A 24,957-nucleotide genomic window follows, 5' to 3' on the forward strand; every position below is an offset into this window, starting at 1 on the left:
TCCAAACTCTTACTAAGAGAAAGGAAGATGTTATGACTATAACCGGGAGTAACAAAGCAATAATTGGTTCAGGAAGAGCCACATTCACACTCCCTATGGGTACTACTATCGTAATTCAGAATGCACTCTTGTATCCTGAATCAACGCGTACCCTTATAAGTTTCAAAGATATCCGATCAAATGATTTCCATCTTAAAACTGTTAAGATGGATAAGAAAGAATATTTGCTTTTAACAAAAAGTGACGGATATGAGGAACAAACTCTTGAAAAATTCCCTTCATTTTCATCCGGATTATACTTTACATACATCAAACCCGTACCTTTTGTTGCGTACAAAATAATTTTTCAAAATCTTGATAAATTCAAGACTTGGCATGATCGCCTTGGTCATCCTGGAATAGGTATGATGAGAAAAATTATAAGCAATTCTATTGGTCATAATTTACCAATTAAAAGATTTCCCAAGTCATCAGATTTTGTATGCACCGCATGTGCTACCGGGAAATTAATTATTAGGCCATCCTACCTCAAAGTTAAAAATGAGTCACTTAATTTTCTTGAAAGAATTCAAGGAGATATATGTGGTCCAATACAACCTTTATCTGGACCATTTAGGTACTTTATGGTGCTAATTGATGCATCTACTAGATGGTCACATGTGTGTTTATTATCAACACGTAACCATGCCTTTGCCAAATTAATATCTCAAATTATCAAATTAAGAGCAAATCATCCTGAGCACAGGATTAAAACAATAAGAATGGATAATGCGGCTGAATTCAGTTCACGCGCATTCAATGATTATTGTATTGCCTTAGGCATTCATCTAGAACATTCTGTACCTTATGTTCATACTCAAAATGGATTGGCTGAATCTTTAATCAAAAGAGTAAAATTAATTGCTAGACCATTGTTGCAGAATTGCAATTTACCAACCTCTTGTTGGGGACATGCGGTTTTACACGCCGCAGATCTGATACAAGTCAGACCAACTGCATATCATGAAACTTCCCCATTTCAAATAGTACGAGGCAATCAGCCAAGTATTTCCCACCTGCGAAAATTCGGTTGCGCTGTATACGTACCGATATCACCACCGCAGCGTACCTCCATGGGACCCCATAGAAAAATTGGAATCTATGTGGGATATAAATCTCCGTCAATTATAAAATATTTAGAACCCCTAACAGGGGACCTGTTTACAGCCCGGTACGCTGATTCAATTTTTGATGAGGATCATTTCCCGGCATTAGGGGGAGAAACAAACCACAAAGAATGCCAGGAAATAGATTGGAATGTAACAGGCATCCAATCCTTAGATCCACGTACTAAAGAATCTGAATCTGAAGTTCAGAGAATAATAGATTTGCAACACTTTGCAAATAACTTGCCAGACGCATTTACTGATCACAAAGGTGTCACTAAATCATATATCCCTGCAGTCAATGCACCAGAACGAGTAGAGGTACCAAATAAAACTACTCAACTCCCAATTGCAAATAAAAGGGGGAGAAATCTGGTCTCAGGGGAAAAGGCTTCTCCAAAGCCACCGCGGAAACAAAGAAAATCTATGACGGTAAATGCAAATCAACCTGAAGTTGATAGACACCAAGATGATGTTCAACATCAAGAACCTAGCATAAATGTGCACACAAATTCTATTGCTGGGACATCGAAACAACCAGACTCCGTTGTTATGGGAAATCACACGGTGCCTGAAGAAACTAATGAAATTTCCATAAACTATATCGATTCGGGAGAATCATATAATAGAAAGACTACAATTGTCGACACATATTTCTCCTCTAAAATTGCTAAAGCCCTTCAACTGGATCCAGAGCCAAAATCTATGAAAGAGTGCCTGAAGCGCTCGGATTGGCCTAAATGGAAGGAGGCAATTGAGGCAGAATTGCGCTCGCTTAATAAAAGAGAGGTATTCTCTAAAGTAATACCTACTCCTCAAAAAGTCTTCCCTGTGGGAGCTAAATGGGTTTTCGTTCGAAAAAGGAACGAAAATAATGAGGTGGCGAGATATAAAGCGAGACTAGTAGCACAAGGGTTTACGCAGAGACCCGGTATCGACTACGACGATACATATTCTCCTGTAATGAGTGGAATTACGTTTCGATACTTAATATCATTGGCAGTACAAATAAATTTATCAATGCAGTTAATGGATGTAGTGACCGCATATCTATATGGGTCACTCGATGCGGATATTTATATGAAAGTCCCTGATGGACTTAAAATCCCTAATCCAAATATAAATCGCAACATGTATTGTCTAAAATTACAAAAGTCACTCTATGGCTTAAAGCAGTCGGGTAAAATGTGGTATAACCGGCTTAGTGAGTTCCTTCTTCAGAAAGGATACTCAAATAATGATGATTGCCCATGCGTTTTCATAATGAAATCCTCAAAAGAATTTTGTATCATCTCAGTTTATGTTGATGACCTCAACATCATTGGTAACGCGACAGATATATCTGTAGCACGCAATCATTTAATGACGGAGTTTGAGATGAAGGATTTGGGAAAAACCAAATTCTGCTTAGGTTTACAACTTGAGCATCTTCCCTCAGGAATACTCGTTTATCAGCCCGCATATATTCAGAAAGTTTTGGAAAAATTCAATATGGATAAATCATATCCATCAAAAACACCCATGGTCGTTAGATCCCTTGATATGGAAAAGGATCCTTTTAGACCTAGGGATGATAACGAAGATGTATTGGGACCTGAGTTTCCATACCTTAGTGCGATAGGAGCACTAATGTACCTTGCTAATTGTACTAGGCCAGATATTGCCTTCGCAGTAAATTTACTGGCAAGACATAGTGCAGCTCCAACAAAACGCCATTGGGCTGGAGTGAAGAATATCTTCAGGTATTTACAAGGTACCAAAGATCTTGGTTTATTCTATAAGAAGAATCAAGATATGACTTTGACTGGCTATACTGATGCCGGCTATCTTTCTGATCCCCATAATGCTAGATCACAAACTGGATTTGTATTTTTATTCGGTGGAACTGCTATCTCATGGAAGTCAACTAAACAGACTCTAGTAGCAACTTCCACTAACCACTCTGAAATAATTGCATTATATGAAGCTTCACGTGAGTGTGTATGGCTTCGCAGAGTGATTAACCATATCCAGACCTCATGCGGCATAGGTTCATTAGAATCACCAACTATTATATATGAAGATAATGCTGCATGTGTTGCTCAAATGCATATGGGATATATTAAAAGTAATATCACAAAACATATTGCTCCAAAGCTGTTCTTTCCTCATGAATTATAGAAAAATGGAGAAATTGATATTTTGCAAACAAAATCATGTAACAATCTTGCAGATTTGTTCACTAAGTCTTTACCAGCAGCTGCATTTCAAAAATGCATTCATGGCATTGGTATGAGACGACTTAGAAATTTGCAAAGTTCAGGGGGAGAAATCTCCCAGGACTGAACTTACTATCTATCATCCGATAATAATATATTGTACTCTTTCCTTATGAGTTCTCCAACGGATTCCTCATATAGGTTTTAGTGATACAATTATTATACCAACGGTATATCGGATTCCTATATTCTCCTTTTATTTTTCCACAGGATTTTTGGAGGACATACTTGGATTGAAGAAAATCAAGTCAAGATTAAGGACTATCAGGACGTTCGCATTCAAGACGCTATGGATTTTGAAGACAGCGTTGTCCAAGGGGGAGTGTTAGGAATAAATTAGCTTTAGATTTAGGCTAATCAAGCAGTTAGCAGATTCCTTGGAATATTCCCTATGGCAGTTAGCACATTAGTAATTTGTCCAATCGCTGTGCATTGTGAAAAGTTGCGTCCCTTCCGAACAGACGCATGTAAAGAAACCGACCTTGTAACCTGACTGTTGGCCTACTATAAATAGCCGCAGTCTCTATCAATAAAGGATTCCATTCGCTTCAATCTCTCTCGCTTCTCTCGTTTCTTCACAGCTGGGACGGTGAAGTAGTTTGTTAGTGGCTCTCTTCTTTTCTTATGACATGTACAATAGTCATACATAAGCTGTCTGTAAACAAAGCTAGTTACTACCTCCGATTAGCTACTCCCTCCAATTCAAATTATTTGACTCAATTTTGCGTAGATATGGATATATCTAATGCGTTTATTCACCAGATACATCTGTGGAGTAGAATATTTGGCGACATGGAGGAGAGATAAGAAGGAAACAGAAAGAGCACGTCGGTAAAGTTACAAACAGTGTCAACTCGCGTTGAAAATCACTTGCTAGGGACACCTTTTTTCCCGTTGTACAGATGGGTATCGGTAATTGTGGCCTCTAAAGAAATCATGCTACCTATTTTCTCCACAGCAGCCGAAGGTAGTCAAGAGTTAGTTCTGATTTCGTCAACTTAATTTGTATAGCCTGAGTGTTTTCATTTAGGTCACGTCTTCGTCCTATTGGAACTGACTATTTTTCCCTCGTTCATTTTCCATTATGGTAACCTCGAAAAAAAAATTCCATTATGGTTGTACGCTGAGAGGTGCTAACAATTTTGCAGGATACGAACTATTTCAGCTCTTCCTCTCATCTAGGCAACAGGGGCAGCAGCAACTCTCCCTCGATCTCCATTGGCCAGCCGTTGGTCCCCTCTCCCTCCACTTGCTGCTTCAGGCCTCGTTTGGTATGAGGGTATTTGCAGGGATGGAAGAGTATTATCCCGGCCCAATCCCGAAACCCCGCTAATCCCCGGAAGCCCATTTGGTAGAGGAGTTTTGGGCCAAACAATCCCCGCCCATCCCCGATTAACCCCGTCCCCGACCCATTTTTTGACTTGGGCCGAATCCCGGACCTGTACCTCGCGTATTATCCCTGTCCCCGCTCGTCCCCGACCGAAACCCTACCCAGACTGCACGCAAGCGACGGCGGCGAGCGAGCGAAGCGGCGGTGAGCATCGAGCGGAGCGGCGGCGAGCAGCGAGAGGAGCGGCGGCGAGAACTGCAGGAGGGGCGGGAGAGGCGGAGAACCTTGCCGACGAACACAAGGATGGATCCCGCCTAGCCGCTCCACATCAGATCGCCACCGTTCTTGGTATCTGACCGGTGACACCACCTCCCGCTGGTCTTGTACTCCATTCTGCATCCTCTCAGGTAACCCCCTTCTCTTTCTCCCTCTCCAGGTGCTAGGTCTGGACGAGCTCCGGGAGGCAGTAGTAGCAGCACGGCGGCGATGGCGTGCAGAGACACCAACGCGAGGGCCAACGACTTGCTGTTGTGCTCTATTTCACCATCTACAGCTCTCTACTACTTGTGCTGGTGTGCAAATACAGAGGAAGTAATCACATATTTCTCATGTATATGTTGTTCCTAATGATACCCTGTGACTGAACCTCCCTAGAATTTCACTTGTATTCACATTTATCCGTTACTTTATTTTTGTCTCACCTGAATCTACACGGAAGTTCTGAAAAGTTAGAACTGTTGAATAATTCTTGTGCATCTTCAGTTTAGGTGCATGTTTCAGCCTATTGTCGGCAACAGCTAGTAGTTCTGTCAGTTAAGTTGTTAGGCTTTGCATGTTCTAAATTCAGTTAGGCTAGCTGTGGGAATTAGTCAGCTAGCTAGTCAGTTGAGTTGTTAGAGACCGTTTCCTTCTGTTGATAATAAGGAGAGCAAAGAGGACAAGTTGCATGCAGTATGCAACACCAAAAAATACACTCGCGTCTCTCTCTGTGATCTGAGTTATTCCTTTTTTTTTTTTTTGATAGAAAGTTATTCCTAATTTGTGTGAGTTGCATCAGTACTATATGCCCTTGTGAGTATGCAGCTCTATTTCCAAAATTTTACATCAGTACTATATGCTCTTGTGAGTATGCAGCCCACTTTCCAAAATTCGGTATGTACATGCTAAGTAGCACTCTATTATTGGATTGAGTTTAACTGTTTTGAGTGCTGGTTTGTTAAACAATTTTCTGTTTATTCATGTTTCCTCAATTTTCATCTCTGGGTATATAAGTTATCTCAGTTTGTCTCCTATTTATTGCTCTGGTTTACTGTCGAGCTGCTCCATTTAATATTTATTGTATGCCATCTGCTTCCTGTTTTGAATAATGTATGTGCAAAGTAGATGCTTTTGATCCCTGTTTTGAATAATGTACTATTGTTACTCCCTGAAACATAAGGAATTCCATTAAACTAAACCATGTTAATATAGGTTGTCATGGACTTGCGGAGTGTAGAACGTGTTAGGAAGAGGAAAAACAAAGATGAAGGGATTATAGAATGCTGAAAGATGCCCTTGGGCAAAGTGGAGTTCGGTGGAAAGATAGCGAGCTCATGTTGGATGCTGAACCTCATCTATGGGATAATCTGGCAATTGTAAGTTATTGTGCAATTGTCATTCTACTAGAATTCTACTTGCAATATTTTGGTCCAAGTTTAATGCTTCATTTATATATTGCAAGTCATTTGGTCCAAGAATCTTGAAGTTTTAAGAAAAATCCCTTTCCTCTTTCCTGTCTGTTTCTTCTCTGTTGCTTTTCCTTTGTCCTCTTGATATTTTGCAAACTAACATCATTTTCTTTTTGAAATGCTATACTCCTATGTCTTCCCATTCCATTGAAATTGTATTTTTAGGCATACAGAATGCAAGAAAAGTGCAACTAAACTTCGCTGAAACACATGGAAATAGTTAAGTGAGAAAGAAAAGTAGGAATATGAGCATTTGTTGTTCATGATATACCCGTCCATATCCAGCTCTAGCTGTCTGTGTATGCTCCGTTTAGGTTATTGTCAATTGACTTTTCTTTTCTGTAACATATGTGGCGATGCTAATTTCATCTTTGTATTGTCGTGCCTCTACGTGTGGATCTGAAGGCTGGGTGCAGGAGGCATCCACGGTGTGCAGAACCTCGTCCCCAAGACCCACCGCAGCTACCTCGACATCAAAGTTCAGGAGATCGTTGACATCAGCAACAATTTCTACCAGTGATGGCACCTATGATGTGTGCTCACGTCTGATGTTGGTCAAAAGACTGTTTGTTGACTTGTGTAATCTGTTATGATATTTTGTAGTGTCATGGTTGCTCAGAAGTTGCAAAGTTCACATGTTTTGTTGTCTACTATGATGAGAATTGTGACAACATGAGTTCCTTTTCTAGGAGTCTACTTTATTTAGTCTTAGCATAAACATCTGTATCCTGGATTTTGGACTTCTAGTCTCACTTCTGTACTGGACCTGATACATATGGACAGACATAGTGACGTAAATGTTATCAGAACCTCAAATAATCTTTAGTTCAGATTTTAATGTCAGTGCCATGTGGCCAAATGACGTAAAAATTTAATCTTTGCTAATATATGTTGTTTGCTACTATATGTTGGCCAATGACGTAAAAATTCAATTTCCGCTGTGTGCACCAATCCCTGCCAACCAAATGACAGTTTTTAGAAGTGGGGATTAGGGATTGAATGGGATGGGGTTTAGTGGGGATTGGGTGAAGGCTGGGGTTTCACCCAATACTCTAGCGGATTATCCCCACTAATCCCCGCTAATACTCTGGAACCAAACAAGGCCTCAGTGGTAGGAGGGAGGGGGAACCTCATTCCTCCGGACTGATAGTTAAGGTTAGGGTTTGTATGTTGTTGAGCGTGGGGATAATAAATCAACCTCAACTCTACTCCCACACCAGCGGCAATATTCACGACATCGTTTCGAAATTGATGGCAGCGTGTGCTCTCACCCAATAGCAAGAAGCTCAAACCCAACGAACAGTTCCAGCGCTCTTCTTTCACATAACTGGACAAACCTACCTTAATAACCAGATCGATAACAAAGTAGTATTAACTAATATGTGCAGCATGTCAAAGCAACAATTTTCATAAGCAAAGATACAAGGACGAAGAACTGGGACTAGCTTCATACAAATAAGTAGAACAATTTTTATATCAATGGGCACCAAACCAGTCTAGCACGACCAACAAAAACGTTCATACTGCAACGAAAACAACTACTTCACCTAATGTTCAGAAGTTGCAATCTACAGTTTGTCCAACCGCCTACCTCACAAGAACAACCAAAAAGTAAGACGAGGACAATCCAATGGTAAGGTCGAGAAGTCAAGGCTACAGTTTGCTGAGTTCCTAATTTCTAAGGACGAGCGAAGTGTAAATAATTTAGAATAGAATGACATCATGTGTAATTTTTGAATCATTTACCACGATGATTTGACCAAATACAAGGATATGCTGGACAACTCTAGTTAGCAAACAGACGCCCAGCAATTTGTCATATAAGAGCGAATGATCGATCCCTCCAGATCACATCATCACCCATTCCAACAAAATGTACAGACTACCACACAAAATAGCCCCACCAGGGAGAAACTTGTCACGTTCATAAATCACAACTGTACTGCATACTCAGGGTTTAGGGCTTAGCCATAATAGTACATATACTCGATAGTCCATGTAATCATTATACCATAATTCATATGCATAGAAAACAGGTAACAGTTTACAGATCAAGACAGGGATATATACTAAAAGAGCATTAGATTTTGATTATTTAGAACCTACCGGATTGAAACAAATATGTGTACTCCAACAAAAATCAACTGCTTCATATAGTGCTTAAAAAAGCAAGGTACAGTTTGTTCAAGTACCTAGCTCATAAGGACAACCAGAAAGTAATGTACAAAGCAAGTGCACATAATTTGGATCAGTGAGGCAGGGCAATATACCACATCGACTCATCTACCACATGGATTAGTACACTAAGATGATGTAGCTTTTTTGAGTAAAGCAAATGTTTGGACATTGAGTTATTAGAATGGGTCAGTACCTCAGGGCTAAAGAGAAAGTTTTCAACAGTTTAAGTTGCATACAATTCAATGTCAGCTCTAATCTCAATGATAGGTAGAGGCGTGGAGTTTGCTACTAGCCATCTTAGTGTTAGGTTGTTAGTTCCACATGCACTGCACCTAACCTTTCCAAATTCAGTGTCACTTATACTACCAAGGAGGTTCAAGAGTCACAGTCGTAGGACAAATTTCTGTGAGAAATGATGCAAACAGCAGATATCAGAATGCAGATAAATGTCTGTTCACTCCAGACTTGTCCACATCAGGACCACATCCTGCGAAAATGGACAAATCACACAACTAACAACGTTGGTGCAATAAGGTGAAGTAGCTTGGACAGTAAAGCAAATGTTAGGAGATTAAGGTATTAGTACGGGTCTGGGCCTCATGGGTAAAAAGAAAGTATTAGAGCAATTCAAGAGTTGAAGTTTCACAAAATTCCATCTCAGGTCTAAGCTCAATGATAAGTAGAGGCATTGAAAAAATCAAGGGCCCGTCAACATTTAGTTTGTTACTAGCAAACTAATGTTAGGTTCCCAGTTTCATATGCACTGCCTCTAAGTTTGCCTAATTCAAAGTCAAGTACATTTCCAAATAGGTTCCAGAGTCACACTCACAGTACAAGCTTTTGCAAGAAACGATGGAAACATCAGAAGCCACAATGCAGGCAAATGATTGATCACTCCAGACCGGTCCACATCAGGACCCGATGACAAGAAAATGGACAGATCACCCAACTAATGAAGAAAATATCAGACGTAAGGGGTGAGAATTCTGTACATTTTCGGCGACCAGAAGTGCAGAAACAGCTTACTACAATTTACCGCGGTGCCTAACATGTATTCCGTCTTCTGCATAATGTAGTGGCGTGTTTTAGCAAACTAATTTGGTTTGGCAAAACATGCACCATCATGGAACAGAGGATGTAGCAATTCTGCTAAACATCGGAAACCAAACAAGTTCCATCTTTCAGGATAGATAAATAAGCATGCTTGCTTCAGTTTGGCATTGAGCATATCTAAGAACACACAGAAAGCATATTGATAACATCGTTTCCGCAACCATACACGTAGAGAGAGTCAGACAGGCGCAGCACACCCACACACACGCATTAGATAGATAGATGCGAATAGTCTTATATATACTCGACAGTTTTTTTCCATGTAATCATGCATCTGGCAAGACCGATCCTAGTTCTTACCGCCGACGAAGTCCTCGGTGTCGTGGATGATGACGTAGCCGGCCTTCTTGGGGCTCTCGGAGTCGGAGATGAGGACTTCCTCGTCGTCGTCGTCGCTGTAGAGCTCGTCGTAGGGGGAGGCGGCGGTGGAGGCGATGAGGGACCAGACGAGATACATGGAGGCGGCGGTGAGGGCGCCGCAGCCGAAGCCGAAGAGCAGGCCGGAGACGACGACGAGGATGTCCTTGGCGCGGTCCTGGAAGGACGAGGAGGAGGCGGCGGCGGTGTCGGCGGATGCGGCGACGGCGGCCGGGAGGGGCTCGGGGTGGGCGGGGCGGCGGATCTGGAGGTGCGGGCCGAGGCGGCGGACGCGGAGGACGGTGACGACGGTGGTGGTGAGCGGGGCCGGGTTGGCCGGGTCCGGGTTGGGCCGGGAGAAGGAGGAGAAGGAGATGAGCAGCGTCTGCGCGTGGCCGCAGGGGCGGGCGGACGCCGACGCGAGGAGGGACGCCGCGGCGAGGACGAGCAGGAGGCGGGCGGCGCCGGCGGCCATGGCGAGGCGGTGGCGGATCGGATTTGGGGGCGGTGCTGGCGTGTTGGTGGGGAAATTTTGTGGCTTTGGGGAATGCGAGGTTTGACTCGGCGGGGGCGACGAGACTTGCTATTTATTGGATTGGATGGAGTCTTCCTCCGGGAACGGGATGGTCTTTTTGCAGTTTCGTCCTTGAACCATTTCAGTATTGCGTTGGCGAGATATTCTTTTGGGTGGACAACATCATTACATACACCAAATAAGAGAAATGCAGCTGCCAGCAAGCTAGATATGTATGTTCATCACATGAAGAAAAACCACACATAAAACTCCCGTATGCGAATCGTAAATCGCAACATCATATATAGTTTCTTGAAATGTTGTTTTACAAACACCTGAAGAAAGTATGCTTAACATATAAGATGTGAAATGGCAAACAGGCAGGTGGACAAGGCAGCCTGCTTATTAACAACACACACACCAATGAACCTGATGGAGTCCAGGTATGCGCAAGTTATTTTGTCCATTAATGCGGTACGTACTTTGCCAAGGCTTCATGGGTATATCTCAATTACTGAGTAGGGACCCAGCACCGGCATGATTTTGTAATCACCGCTGAACCCGGCATCGGAAAAGATGGCTTTCCACTCACTCTCGTTTCGCTCCACCCCGTTGATGTACATCATGAATAGGTTTTGTATGGCTTCGATCTCTGCTATCTTTTTCTCGTCATGTGCTAATCCTCTTACCATATCTATGATTATCACCTTTCCTCCACAGTTTCTAGCAGGGATGGCTTCCTTGCAACGCTGAAGTACCTTGACACAGTCATCATGGCCCCAATCATGTAAGATGTTCTAGAACAAATAGGCATAAACAAATTGGAGAAATATGTAAGAAATTTAGTGAAAGATGAAAGCATGAAACATTGCACTATAAACCAATGATGTGTATTAGAAAAGTAACTCCTAACCAATGCAGTGTTGGTATAACAGAAATATTGATAAGTAACGATAGAATCAAATTGAAGTTAGTGATGAAACCTTAGAGTTGCTTGGTTTAAATAAAAACTAGATGGGTGACCCACCAACTTACATTACAGACGTACCACATATTGACTCATTTGATACTGTATTTAATGCAAGATATGTGCTCATGCCCTCATGTGTTATTCGACATAATCCTCAATACAATTGCCGTTGCCCATAATGCTGTCAAAATATCGTATCTAAAATTTATATTTCAAGTAATATGATTTGATTTGGGAAAACAAATTTTATTATTTTCATTGCCATGTTGGTAAGGACTTTGACATATATGCGGCAACAAGATATTTGTGAGATTTGTATTTTGGGACCTATAGTTGCCTAAAACAACACTTTGAGGTGATATAATTTTCATTGCTTTATTTATAAAATGTAATAATTGGTATTTAAATAATTTAAATATCTAATTGTTGAATTGTCATTTTTCTCATTAGCATAAGGAAATAATTATTTTTGCCATCTTGTATGGCATATCCCCTTAGGTGTTCACGATATAAGCCAATATTTTTTAGCGAACTTGTCGATCGAATTCATATTTTTTCGTATATGTTCGTATCATAAATATATTTCATTGCATACTCTCCTCCGTACCTTGATCATGTGCCCCGTTCAGGTCCTCAATGACATCTCATTGGACGTTGCCACTCTGACATGCACTATGTGTTTTTTTTCATGTACATATGAATATAAATTACATGTTATTCTCGTCACAATTATATTTACTTTATTTGACTCGTCAATGTTTTTTGCTGCACTGTCATCTCATTTGTTTCTTTCTACAAATAAATCAGCGAACTTCTCTTATCTCGACACTTTGACAGCCACCGGCCCTCCATTTTCCTCAAATGTGGCCAGTATTGCAGATTAAACTCAGCAACCACATATAATGCGATATTCGTAGTTACTTTCATATACATGTGTAGAGTTTAATTTGTATTTTTATTATGCTTGTACATGCGAATTTTCCATCACGATTTCTTCTAAAGCCATATTTTGTACATGAAGAGAATTTATTTATTATAATTTTTAGATTGTTACCATTTTAATATAATCCATCACAATTGTCATGGTATTTTTTGTTTTCTTTTCTGAAATATCCTTTGCATAGATATTCACATATTAATTGAGTTAACTTGTAACATCATGTCCCATTTGGAGAAGATATTTTTTTGGAAGCTCCTCTCCAAAGAACCTCCAGGTGATGCGTGATTGGCATGAGGTAATTTTAAAATCGTTCACCGACTGGGAAGTTGTTCCCTAGTGAAAATGAGCGAGGACAAAATATGCTAAAAAAAAGTGTAATGGTATGTGTTGCTAGTCTAGATATCCTGGAGAGTTGGCAGCCTAGAAGCTTGCCAGCCAAATCTGTACTATGTTCCTAAAACAAATAGGAACTCTCATCCCTAAAATATGGTTTGGGTAACACATCTAAAGGTGTATATGATGCCCCCCATAGGGGGCCTTACAGCGCTTTGGATTTTGGGCCATCAGATCGAGCTGACGTGGCGCGATCTCCGCCGTCGATTTCGTCCAGGGCGCGAGGCCCTCTCACGAACCCGCGTTTTATCCACGGGTCGTGTGAAAGCCCGCGCGGCCCGTTCGCTCCGCTCTCACCCGCCTCGCACGTCCTCCTCTCCCCCTCGCGCCCCTCCCATCGCCGCCACCGCCGCCGCCAGCTCCCAATCAATCCCCACAGCCGCCGCCTCCGCTCGTCTCTCCTCCCGCATCCCCTTCTCTCTCCCGCTCCAGTCCCCATGGCGCCGCCGGTGCTGTCCCGCTCGCCCTCCTTTCCCCACTCGAGGTCCCTCGTCTCTCTCCGCCCCGTGGAGCTTGTCTCTGGACACACGCCTCCGTCGCCAGCCTCCTGCGGGATGCGAGAGGAGGTGGACGGGAAGGGGCCTCCTCACCCGCTCGACGTCCTCCTGCCGCCTCTCCTCCTCTATCTCAGCGCCCTCATGCGCCTCTCCTCCTCTGTTCCATGCGCCTCCATGGCCGCCATAGGGGGCCGCCGCATCCCCTGCTCGGGCCAGCAGGGGCGAGCAGCAACAGGAGGAGGTGCTGCTGCTATGTCTCCGGACGAGCAGGTGGTGGCCGGCGGGAGCACTGCCGCCGAGCACTGGAGTAGGGTGAAGCAGGTCGAGCAGGATGGCGCTTGCGGAGTGCTGCGCGGGAACCTCCACAACGAGCCACCGACCCTGACGGCCTGCAGGGCGAGCACCGGTCAGATCTGCCAGGTCCAGATGCGTCGTCTCCGTGGTCTGCTCCGCTCCGCCCAGCCGGCCGCCGCCGCCCCACCTCTGCTCATCTAGGTGGTTGCTTTGTATACATCAGGAAGCAGCTCCATTGTTTGCATCTGGAGTATTTTTTTAGGCTACAGATGTAACAGATGATCTCCATAGGATACTGAATGAGGTAATGCACTAGTGTGGTTTAAGTTGTTTCCAAGTTTTTCAGTTTGGTATGATGCTGATGCTTAGATTAGAGAGCCCCTTTCCAGGCCACAAATCCCAAAAGCCAGCTGGTAACGTCCTGTTTTGCCCAAAAATTACAGTTATGTGATGGCATGGTGCTGGTGCTTATGTGAGGATGAACCCAGCTGATGTGTTAGAGAGACAGAGAGGAAAGAGACTGTCGTTTGTTGGTGATTCACTCAACATGAACATGTGGGAATCACTTGTTTTGTATCGTGAGGAACTCTATCAAAGACAAGAGAAAGCTGTTCGAGGTATCCGGCAACCGCAAATTCAGGGATGAGGTCTCCTACTCTTTCTTGTTTCAGGTAGATATTTAATGCTTTTCACATCCCATTATTTTGGCTCCCTTTCACTGAAAGTGCAGATCTGTGCGTGTTTGATCATGCAGGACGAAAGCTTATGTGCTAAATTCAGGTTGTCTAGGATTACAATTACACCCTGGAGTTCTTTCGCTCCCCTTTCCATTGGTCATGAATGGGAGTTGTATTAATACCAATGTGCTTTTCAGATATCTGACTGGTACTTCCCTTGGATCTTTTGTATGGCCAGCTGTTTTGATTACGGATGTGCCTTAAGCAATGGGGTCTACAAAAGGCAGAAATATCAAGATTTTCATTGGTACGTGCTGGAATAGCTACAAAAAAAAGCAAATCATTACTTTATTTACAGCTTACATGTATTATATGTCAAAACCTCCTGGTTGAAGCAGCCATCCTGCTTTATGCAGATTAAATGGTGAAAGTTCTAACAAGTGATGTTGTGGCCGTACCGTAGATGATGTAGCTATTTGAGTGCTATAGCTTCTAATAATGGAGCAGGTGAAATCTTGATCTATCATCACTAATCTTTTATCCTGTATTGCTAATGACATGCTAACCTTTTATCTTCATGAATTTTAGTACTGGGCTTAACGGCATATTTTTCTATCCTATCTGCTTTCTGACAAATGTTACTACGATTACAGTTGATTATGTCCAATGGGTTTTCTTTTGGTTTTCTATGTGTAGTGTTCGGCAGGGAGTGCATGCTGAACATCTCTTCTGTATATATTTCATCTATAAGTCTGAAACGTTTCCATTTTTTACCTAACGCAAGCTGATGCAATTATTGTTGAGGACATTGTTGCTTCAGTGGTTGTAGCGGTTGTCACTGTGCAAGAAATCCGTAGGTAGCTCAGGTGTGAGTCCATGCTTTTTTGTTACTTTGTACATCCTTCAGAATAGAATCTGAAGCTTGTCTCGATGCTCCTGTTGGTGGGGATCACAATTCTTGGCCAAAACACTTCGGCGTGTTGTGATGCATCTCCCCACAAGATTTGATGTCGGTTGTGGTGAGCTATCAATTGGGATTCTTAGTTAGGCATGTCCATTTGTTCATGTTTCTCAACTCCTCCCTTTTGGATTTTTCTTAAAGTTTGATGTCTGACCATGCCGTGTTTGTGTTGCAGGTGTTGCTCGGTCTGTTGGTTGTATAAACATCACGCCTATTCGATTACCGGTGTATTAACGACAAGGAGATGCTATTGGGAGGGCGATGTTTATTTGCTAATATGCATTGCATATTCATGAGGTACTAAGAGAACCTTTGTCATATAAAATGATTTCATTAACTTTTATAAGAAATACATATTTTTCATCCTAATTAATTAGTCTAAAGATGGAAATGCAGCTTCTTAGAAGCATCTAATGGATTTGCTCGCTGCTCTGGAAATAGGCCTCATTTATCTCAATTAAATGGTGATGATTTAAACGTCAGATGTCTCCTGCTTGGTTTTTTTCGTGTATGTCCGGAGTTTGAGACCAAAAGTGGGTTTCAATTGTAGGTTTTCTATTTTTTTGGTTCAGCTGAGATATTTAAACAATGATGTTTCTTTTAGATAAATTTGATGCTGATGTAATCCTACAGATTTAAGTGCTAAATCAATGATACGTTGAATCTTATTGAGTGACCAAGTGATCGTAATTCTGACTTCGGTTTTATTTCATTGTACTAATGTAGTTGGGAAAAGTAGAACATCGAAGATATTTTCTTTAATTATTGGGTTAGTGATCATAACAGTTCATATTTTTTCCTTGCTTGCTGACTCTTCAAGGTATCAAGAAATCATGTACTTTACCTTCATGTTCTGATTCCACTTTTGATCTACTGTACGTGTTGTGCTTGGTTCAGCTGCCTGCCTTGAATTCCTGATTTCAGTTCTTCTATATGTCTGTTGTGACCGAAAACATCTATAGACAACCTTCTTTGTGTGTGTGTCATTCTTACAACAGACACATTAGCATGCAAGTTAGGCTGATGTTCGGCGGAGTATGCATTTCACACATCTATTTGCAGTAAAAAAAAGGGTTTACATTTACACATGGCATGCTCCGATTGGATAATTTACGTGACTTTTGTGATCATTTTTTCTGATGTAGAACGAGCCAAGGATGATTAGAGGCCCATACAGAATAGTGCTCAATTTTATACTCGATCTTATGTAAAAGAGTTTAGCCTTCCCGTGCAAGCTATTATTGCTAAATGCCTAGTGATTCATGGGAAAAGATATTTGTGATAGATTGTTTGAGATACACACAAGGATTATAGCTTAGCCTTTGTGTGGTGTCATTTCTGAATTTTTTTGACACACGCAAATATGCAATTGTACAAATTCTACCTTTGTATGTTTTCATTTCTGAAATTAAATTATAACTCAGGTTCCGACTCTAGCATTCTCATAATTTCTAAGAGTGCATAGATTCACCCAGGAGATGAATGAGGTCACCAGGCCAAGGAGAGGCGACACTGCAGATTCACCATGCACTTGCCGCTGAAGAAGGCACAGGAGGGCGTCGTGGCATAAGCGTTGGCATTGCGACCATGGGTATTGCAGTGGTCAATGGTGGCAAGGCATCTCGCCACATCCAGATATCTACCTCCAGCCGCAATTTGTTCCTATGAAGGCTCATGTTGTTTCTCTAGATGTTGTCCATGTTTATTATGTGCTTGATATTAATTGTGAAATGGATTTTCTTTTTGTTAATGTCATCCAAGCGGAACAAAGCCTTTTCTTCTGTTTAAAAAAATCTTATACCGTAATGTGCTCTGATTAAAGACTGATTTCACATGAACATTGATAATACCACATTTGTCATCCAATTTTCTATTAACAATCGTGTAGCACGGGGAGGCGGGAGATGATGCAGCCAATGACACTATCTAGCATTTCTTTTTATTTTGGCATTTCTTTCGTTACGGTGCAGATCTATTAATGTGGAGAAGAAAAAGGATTGAGAAAGGTTAAGTTTATCTGTCCTACATATCGTATAATAAATTCCATATATTGTTCTAAGATATTGATCTATAAATGATGCATTTGTGCCATCTAATCTAAATTTCTTAGCTGCATGGAAGTGATAGTGCTTCTGAGATATTTGCGCTGGTTATCTAAGTAAAGTTCACCTATCTAATATTCTTGCTATTGGGTTACTATGTGAGCACCAACTATAGCCATTGTGGAGATACCTCCGTATTTTTTTACCCTGTTGCTATTGCTCTGCTTTATTGCTTCCTTGCAATCTTGCTGCAAGTGCAAACCACTATATGGCCATCTTGAATATCATATCAGAGAAGAACCTTTTAAAACAGCTTCTCAAACCATGTTTATTATGCATCCTCTATAGGTTTGGCATTCTGTTCTTGCTGCAGGTGCAAACCACTATATGGCTTCAGTCTTTAGAAGTTTCCACCAAACTGATGTTGCTTCCATTTGCTAAATTAGGTTGTAAACTTGAAGGATGGATAAGTCATAGACCTTGATAGAAAAAGTGGCCTGATGCTCCTGCTAATGACAGCTTCATCCTACTGCAAGGTGCCTCTCTTGTTCACTATATGATTAGAAGAATACGTTTTGTTGTTATGTAGCGACTTGCTTAAAATACATTCAGAAGAATACAATAAAATTTATAGTAGCAGAAATATTTAGTTGATTAATTCTGATGCTTTATACATTTTACCTTATGTCTGTGCTTCATAATTTGTTATGCGCTACCTATCTACATGCTCCTTTCTCAAGAACTGTCTACATTGAGAACTGACTTTCGCCTCAAGGACTCAAAATATTACTGTGGGCTAGCATATTTACACCATGGTACTTGTATATCTAATTACTAGGTATGCATTCCAGATTGTAAGGGACATTTTAAAGGGCACCTATGTTATACCATCGCTCTCGACCACAGTCCTAGGTGACAAGTTCCAGTTTGAGCGGCTTGGTAATCTCTCTGGACCTCTTTATTTGTTGGAATTCCTCCCTGTACCTCTTGGTGCAACTGACTGTCATGCTTCGATTTAATTCCAGACTACTTTGGACACGGATTTGACCCCCCGAGAAGCTTGTCTTCAACATGACTATTATGGAGGAGCAAAAGCGGTCGCCGTCGGTGGGAGGATCGGAATACCGCCACTGCCTCTCTCCCTTCCAATTGCTTGCACACCTCCAGCAAAAGTCCTTTTTGATATCAGAAATGTAAGTTACATGTTGAGGCTACGTTTCGATAAAAATATGATATAATGTCCACATATTTCTTTTAAAGTGTGAAATACCAAACAATATAAGTTACTAGCTGGTCTTTTCTTTTAGGATCTTTTAGGCAACATTGTAATAGTTAAGATAATTGCAGATCACTAACTAAATTGAGCTTTTGGTGGTATAATACAGGTGCGGAATTGTTATGAAAAAGGGATTGCAGCATTTTTATGTGAGAAAATGACTAATTACTCCCATGCAGCATGATGTGTGAAAATATTTGGTTTTGCCTACCTTGATTTGCACAAAATTTCTACTAGGATGTGTTCTAATGAATAGTTAGCTTAGTGGCATAATAAATATGACCATGTTCAATTCCTATTTAGGCATACCCTTAAGCTTATGGTCAATTCTGCCTTTATTTGTACGCTTTGAACTGTGATAGCTTCATTGACACCAAAATAGTTTGCCATTTACACAAAACAATCTTCGCATTGATTATGACCTCAAATGAGCAACTCCACGATGTTAGTATTGCTTGCTACTATGTAATTTTCTTGATTCTCCTACCTCTTTGTAACGGTTGTGATGGATTAAAATCTTTTTTATTGATTGTACATGATACTGTGTATGATGTGGGAGATGCTGCACTCACTGGCCATCAAAGACTAAAAGGTATTGTTTTCATTTAACAATCATGCAATCGATTTAGGTAATCCAAAAAACAAATATATGTTAGCTTCCTGTATGTTAGTTATTATTCTGATCCAAAATATAAGCCATTTTAGGAAGCTAAAAATGCCTTACATTTTGGAACAGAGTAGTACATCTCAAATGCCAATGATGATTTCTCAAACATCGCTACCTCCAGTGTTGCTAAATCAATTCTTTCTACAGAAAATGGGCAAGTACCCTGATGATTTCTCAAACATTGCTAAATCGATGCTTTCTGCAGAATGTGGGAAAATATCCTTATGACACTCTGATTCAAGTGACGGTGAACAGTACCCTGGTTACTACTGGAGTCACTCAGAAAGTTATGGTCACCTGCCTACCATACCTGACATTTGGATGACTAGCCTTTATGGTAGTACATGTATGACGACATGGGATATGTTAGTGATCTCCATATAGCAGTGTGTGTTCTGTAGATAATTTTTCATGTACATTGATGGGTGGTGCACAGCTAGATAAGAACATGCAAAAATATGCTATATACGCATATGGTAGGTGCTTTATTGCTTCCGGAGCAAACATGGTTTGCTATTTTAGTACTGCAGATAGTTTGTGGGATGGTTGATTATTAGACGGAAGTGCTTTAATCCAATTTATTTCTTTATTTTGATGGTTGTATATAAGCGTTTGCTACTCTCTTCATGATTCTGTTTGCTCTATTCTAATGTCTATCAAAACAGGGCCTGAACAACTAAGGTCTAAAATACAAACGTGCACATTTTTATTTTGAAGGGTCATGCAGATGTCTTTTGGTGATTAGAGTGATCATGCTGATTTAAGTCTGCTCACAAAGCATAAACTCATCATTGTTTTCTCACATGTGTTTTAGTAGGTCATACAAAATATATAAAAAGTACGAGAGCCACGGGATTGTGCGCCAAGGCGCACATTTAAATCTAGTTGTGTATTAGAGTGAACCTTCACGGTTACACAGGCGTACGTCGTCTAATGCAACTTAATTAAATAGAACGGACTGGTGCAATATTGAGCGGCACATCCCATATTTTTGCTTATTTGTTTTCAAAGCCCCTGATAAGTATCGGTGATAAGTCAGTGATAGGCAAAAACTCCGTTATAGATGATGTTTTTCTCTCATCACCGTGGACTTCTTGTCTGGTAGTATGTGGACTTGGAGTGCCAGTTTATTACTAGACGTTTTATTATGTGAATCTACATTGGTGTTTTGATGACACCAGCAGTTTATCCTTTGTGCATGCATGCATATATAGACAACAGTTTTTTCATTCATCCATGCCGAGCTGACATCTCGCCATCTCGGCGTCGAACCCCAAAGTCTTTCGGATTAGTTTCTTCTTTGAACGTAGTATATACTCCATATAGGAATTATGCCGCATTTAAGGAATGAAGGTTTCCATTTTCGTAAACATACCGTAATAGGATATGTAATTTCCATTAATTGAATAATTGACGAGTGTTCATAAGAGCGATGCATGTGTGATATGGATACCTTGAGTACGACGGCATCCGCTGATGGAATGGATTGAAACATGTCACCGGCTACGAACAGCAGGTTTTCATGGCCGGCGCCGGCGCCGTCGGCGATAACGTGAGGAAGGTCCATGACGGTGCACTTTATGCGCGGGAAGGCACTTGCGATGACCTTGGTGCCGGCGCCCTTGCCGCCGCCGACGTGGACGAGCGAGCTCAGGCCGCGGAAGATCCGGCCCTTGTCCATAATAATGACCTCGAGGAAGACCTGGCTATCGGCAGCCATGGAACCGTTCAGGACGCCGCTGAATTCAGCGTCCTTGCCAGCCCTCTCCCACTGGGAGCAGCCGTGTGCCAGTTCGAAGAGGGACCCGGCGCCTGCCGGCGCCGGCTCACTCCTGAACCAGTCGGGCATGCTGAAGAAGGACGTGACGACGAGAGGGTTCAGCAGGAAGGGCACCATAGGGGACAGGCTGTGCCAGCCGACGAGGAAGCGGCACGTGGTGGTCAGCCCGTACAGGACGTCGTCTTCCCCGGCGGTGCTGGTGCTGAAGATGCCGGAAGCGGTGAGCAGTTCCATCACGCGCTGGAGGTCGGCGACTTTGGCCGGATGTATCTTGGTGTCGGTGGCGATGTCGGCGAGGGTGGCGGTGCCGCCGCGGCGGTGGATGGCTTCTGGAATGCCCAGATCCACGGCGCACTTGAGCGACATGGACTTGACGTAGCCGAGAAAGTGGTTATGGAGCTCGGCGAGGCTTACGAGCAACTCCTGTGGGCTCACTTCGGCCAATAGTTTGAGCGTCATCTTTCTAGTTTAGCTACCACTTTGCTGCAAACGTAAGCGTGGATGTAGACTCTAGTTCTTGGCCTGCCTAGCGAAGTCCTACCAAGGCCCTTTTCTAGAGGAGGAGCAGCAGCACTGCGCTCGGTACAGGAATGGCGCGCTGCGCCAACGGCCTTCTCATACGCCGACGACCAAAAGTCGGGGCCGTCGGCGTAGGAAACGGTACGAAACTAGTAAGATTATTGTTTTTTAGAAATTCAAGATTTTATATTTTTTGTTTTTAAAAAATAAAAAATTGCATCCTCGGTAGAGATTATTATTACTTAACCACTGATGTTTATTTAAATAATTATTTAAAATTTAAAATAATAAAAGAGTTGTGATATCATGATCTAAAAGTTAATAGGACTGATATGGTTCGTGAAGAAGATGGAAGGTCAATCCAGAAGAAACCAAGATGTTAAGCGTGCTAGGGATGGAGTACAGTTGGGCATGGGCAGCACGGCCCGGACGGCCCGGCCCGAAAATCCCGGGCCGGGTCGGGTTTGCACATCGGGCCGGGTTTGGGCCTGATTTTTGAGCCCGAACGTCGGGCCGGGCCGGGTTCCGGCTTGCATAAAACACAATTTAAGCCTAGTTCGGGCCGGTCTTGTCGGGCCAGGCCGGGTTTTTGGCAGTTCGGACCGGGTTCGGGCCTAATTTGTAAGCCCGAAGGTCGGGCTCGGGCCTAGGAATTTCAGTTCGTGCTTTTTCGGGCCCGACCCGAAACCCGGCCCGGCCCGAGAAATGCCCAGGTGTAGGTTGGAGTAATGTGAGGATGGGTAGAAGTAATCGGGTGGGAAGTTTGACTATGGGGGATAGTTTGACCTAAGATTAAGTGTATTGTTAGAATTAAAATGATCCATGTGGGAGACTTAAGAAAATGTGAAAAACAATTTGAAATATTTTTATAATTTTTGAAGTTAACGGACAGGACGGTGTGGCCTATGTCGAGGGTCCATACGCCGATGGCCACCATCAGCGTATAGGGCTACGCTGACGGCCGCGTCTAGGCTGAGGGCACACGTGTCTCTACCGAAGCGGGCCTTCCCCGAGGAGCTACACCGACGGTGACCCTCGGCATAGCCTACGCCGATGGCCTTTTAAGGCTATGCCGAGGGCTCGGGGCCGTCAGCGTAGCGCACCATTCCTGTAGTGGCTATTGGAAAATAGTGTCCTTCCTGAGCAACTAAAACAGTTAGGGTGTCTTGCCCGACACAGAACTAACATTAAAAATGACCGCACGTGTTTGTTTCCGTCGGATCACGGATGTGAAATTGGCTGAGAAGGATCAGCTGACCGTTTGCGCTAGGGTGTCCCAGTGACGCGACGCATTTGTCTCATTTTTTTAAATATACTAATTTATATAGTGCAAAAAACATGAAAATATAAAAAAAGGCCTTCTAAAACCCTAACCCTATGCTACACCTTGTTGTCGCTGGGCACCTGGTAAGGTCACGAGGTTGGGGATCGCCATTACAAGAAAAGTTGCCATGGCCGACGAAATTGAAGTCGCGTCGTGGTTTCTGCTGTACCATGGCCGACGATTTTTTGTCTCTTCGTTGTGCATGTCAAAAAAAAAATCACGTTTTTGAGGCCACCTAACGCGACGAAAACGTCCAAAACGTCGCGTATGGTGGCCGGGACGTGGTGCGTCACGAATTCACGGGTTCGCCGGCAGAGTCAACGCAAATCCGCACCGCCCAGGGATGTAGGGCCCCAGATGGCGGCCTCTCTAGCATTGTTTTTTTTTCACGATCGCGCCATCTCATTCAACGCTCTCCGATCGAGCCGTTTACGATGCAGGATCATGGGTCCCGCATGTCATCCTCTATGAACGAAAATTCATTCTATTCTTGGATTTTTTTGACCCCCCTGATTTCTGGCTACTTTCTTTTTCTTTTGATCCTGTGCCGCCTTGAAAACGTTGAGATCGATGCTGCTAAATGGGACCCGCATGTCATCCTCTATGTGCAATCAACTTTCTTTTCTTGGAGTTTTTTTGCCACCTCATATTTGGTAACTTGCCTTTTTCTTTTGGTCACGTGTCGCCTCTTGACAAGGGATTAACTTATCAATGCCTACAGATTGTAGACTAGGGTTTTAGTCGGAAGTAGAGGGCAAGTAGATCTCGAAGGTTTCAGCCGAAAAGTGCTCGACGATGTGAAAACTAGGGTTGCGTGAAACAATGAATCGATGCTATCTTTGTCCCTCGACTCCCCCTTATATAGGAGGTGGAGTCGAGAGATTTATAATACACAAGTTACATAATCCGAGAGGGTTTCCAAATCCTCCCGTAAGATTACAAGTATGTATTTCCTAATACAACTCTATGTTTCCTTAGTAATAACTTGGACTTCTGAATCTTCATATTCATCGAGTCGTGGGCCTTCAGTAAACCCCAGGTACTATCTTCGGCGGGCCCATTGGGGATGCCTATGTCAGTAGCCCCCGAGATTTTGCTTGAATCGAAGAATCAGGGAAAATCTCCAACTTTATAGTCATTCAATAACTCTGTCGAATTTATCACATATCTTTGGACATGTAATTATATATTGTACAGGGATAATGGTAGTTGGGGCTAGTTCATCTGACGGATCAGGTACTAGTTAACTGCTCTAGTGGCAATCCGCAAAAACCTACTTCAAGATCACATCCCTGGACATGATCTCGGGATACCGGTGTTAACTTCGACAGGTGCCGATTAAGGTCTTACCATCTGTCGAGTCCCAGTCATATTTTATCGGGTACCTAACGCGTCCGTTAGGATTTTTCTTCGTATCTGTTGATACGGAAAAAAGTAGCAAACTGACGTCAGAGACGGCGTCACGCCGCTCAGAACGGATCTGGGGTCTTACCTTCGCAAAATTTTGCGGCATTCAGAGTTTATTCGCAACTTTGGCACTCTGAGAATATATTGTCGAGTGCTTTTTCGGCTGATGGAATAGCACATTTTATTGAGTCAACGTATGACTTATCTTGCCGTCCCGATGGGAGTATATGCAGGGTTATTTGTATAACTCGAAATATGCTCACTTCTTCTTCTTTTCTCTCTTTTTTTTATAATTTCATCGGGCACGCGAACAGTGTTCCCGATGGGAGTAGCCCCCGAGGCTACAGCCAAGGACTAGTGCTTGGTTGTAGGCTCAACACTTTAACGCCTTATGTCGCTATATTGTTATTCTTTCTCGAACTTTTCATATCTATCGGGTGCGCGACCAGCGCTTCCGATGGGAGTAGCCCCCGAGGCTATGAACAAATGCTTGTATTTGGTCATAGGCTCTCGCCATTTCTATCTTGTCATACTCGAATTTTTCTTTTTTCCAAAGTAGCCCCCGAGCGTTTGAGCAAAAACTTGTAT

The 24,957-nt window shown here is 42.6% G+C and overlaps 3 protein-coding genes and 2 long non-coding RNA genes across 23 annotated transcripts; 3 read left to right on the forward strand and 2 right to left on the reverse strand.

Annotated features, from left to right (window-relative positions):
- Positions 1 to 4,861: 4,861 nt before the first annotated feature.
- Positions 4,862 to 7,309, forward strand: LOC127297649 (uncharacterized). The gene is made up of 4 exons (XR_007849368.2): positions 4,862 to 5,081; positions 5,170 to 5,324; positions 6,204 to 6,367; positions 6,866 to 7,309. It is a non-coding gene; the product is annotated as an uncharacterized lncRNA (long non-coding RNA).
- A 2,493-nt stretch (positions 7,310 to 9,802) lies between these two features.
- Positions 9,803 to 10,672, reverse strand: LOC127297648 (uncharacterized). Its single transcript, XM_051327963.2, has one exon. It carries the CDS (start codon positions 10,581 to 10,583, stop codon positions 10,041 to 10,043), a length of 543 nt encoding a protein of 180 aa, XP_051183923.1. The 5' UTR covers positions 10,584 to 10,672; the 3' UTR covers positions 9,803 to 10,040.
- A 2,521-nt stretch (positions 10,673 to 13,193) lies between these two features.
- LOC139830750 (uncharacterized) lies at positions 13,194 to 14,196 on the forward strand. The gene is made up of 2 exons (XM_071819547.1): positions 13,194 to 14,020; positions 14,160 to 14,196. The coding sequence occupies exon 1, from the start codon at positions 13,363 to 13,365 to the stop codon at positions 13,915 to 13,917; it is 555 nt and encodes a 184-aa protein (XP_071675648.1). The 5' UTR covers positions 13,194 to 13,362; the 3' UTR covers positions 13,918 to 14,020; positions 14,160 to 14,196.
- An 18-nt stretch (positions 14,197 to 14,214) lies between these two features.
- On the forward strand, positions 14,215 to 19,928 carry LOC127297646 (uncharacterized). Of its 19 annotated transcripts, none has more exons than XR_007849351.2 (8): positions 14,215 to 14,387; positions 14,471 to 14,700; positions 14,810 to 15,412; positions 15,530 to 15,651; positions 15,739 to 17,932; positions 18,248 to 18,335; positions 18,422 to 19,264; positions 19,487 to 19,928. It is a non-coding gene; the product is annotated as an uncharacterized lncRNA (long non-coding RNA). The 19 variants fall into 19 exon arrangements; XR_007849352.2 differs by having other exon boundaries at positions 19,545 to 19,928; XR_007849361.2 differs by having other exon boundaries at positions 18,422 to 18,589; positions 18,782 to 19,928.
- Positions 19,929 to 20,344: 416 nt separating this feature from the next.
- Positions 20,345 to 21,578, reverse strand: LOC127297645 (acetylserotonin O-methyltransferase 1-like). Its single transcript, XM_071818385.1, has 2 exons — positions 20,793 to 21,578; positions 20,345 to 20,353 (listed from the first exon to the last, which is right to left on the reverse strand). Exons 1-2 carry the CDS (start codon positions 21,576 to 21,578, stop codon positions 20,345 to 20,347), a joined length of 795 nt encoding a protein of 264 aa, XP_071674486.1.
- Between the last annotated feature and the right edge of the window lie 3,379 nt (positions 21,579 to 24,957).

The sequence above is a fragment of the Lolium perenne genome, chromosome 4 (genome assembly GCF_019359855.2).
Source record: "Lolium perenne isolate Kyuss_39 chromosome 4, Kyuss_2.0, whole genome shotgun sequence".
Taxonomy (NCBI): domain Eukaryota; kingdom Viridiplantae; phylum Streptophyta; class Magnoliopsida; order Poales; family Poaceae; genus Lolium; species Lolium perenne.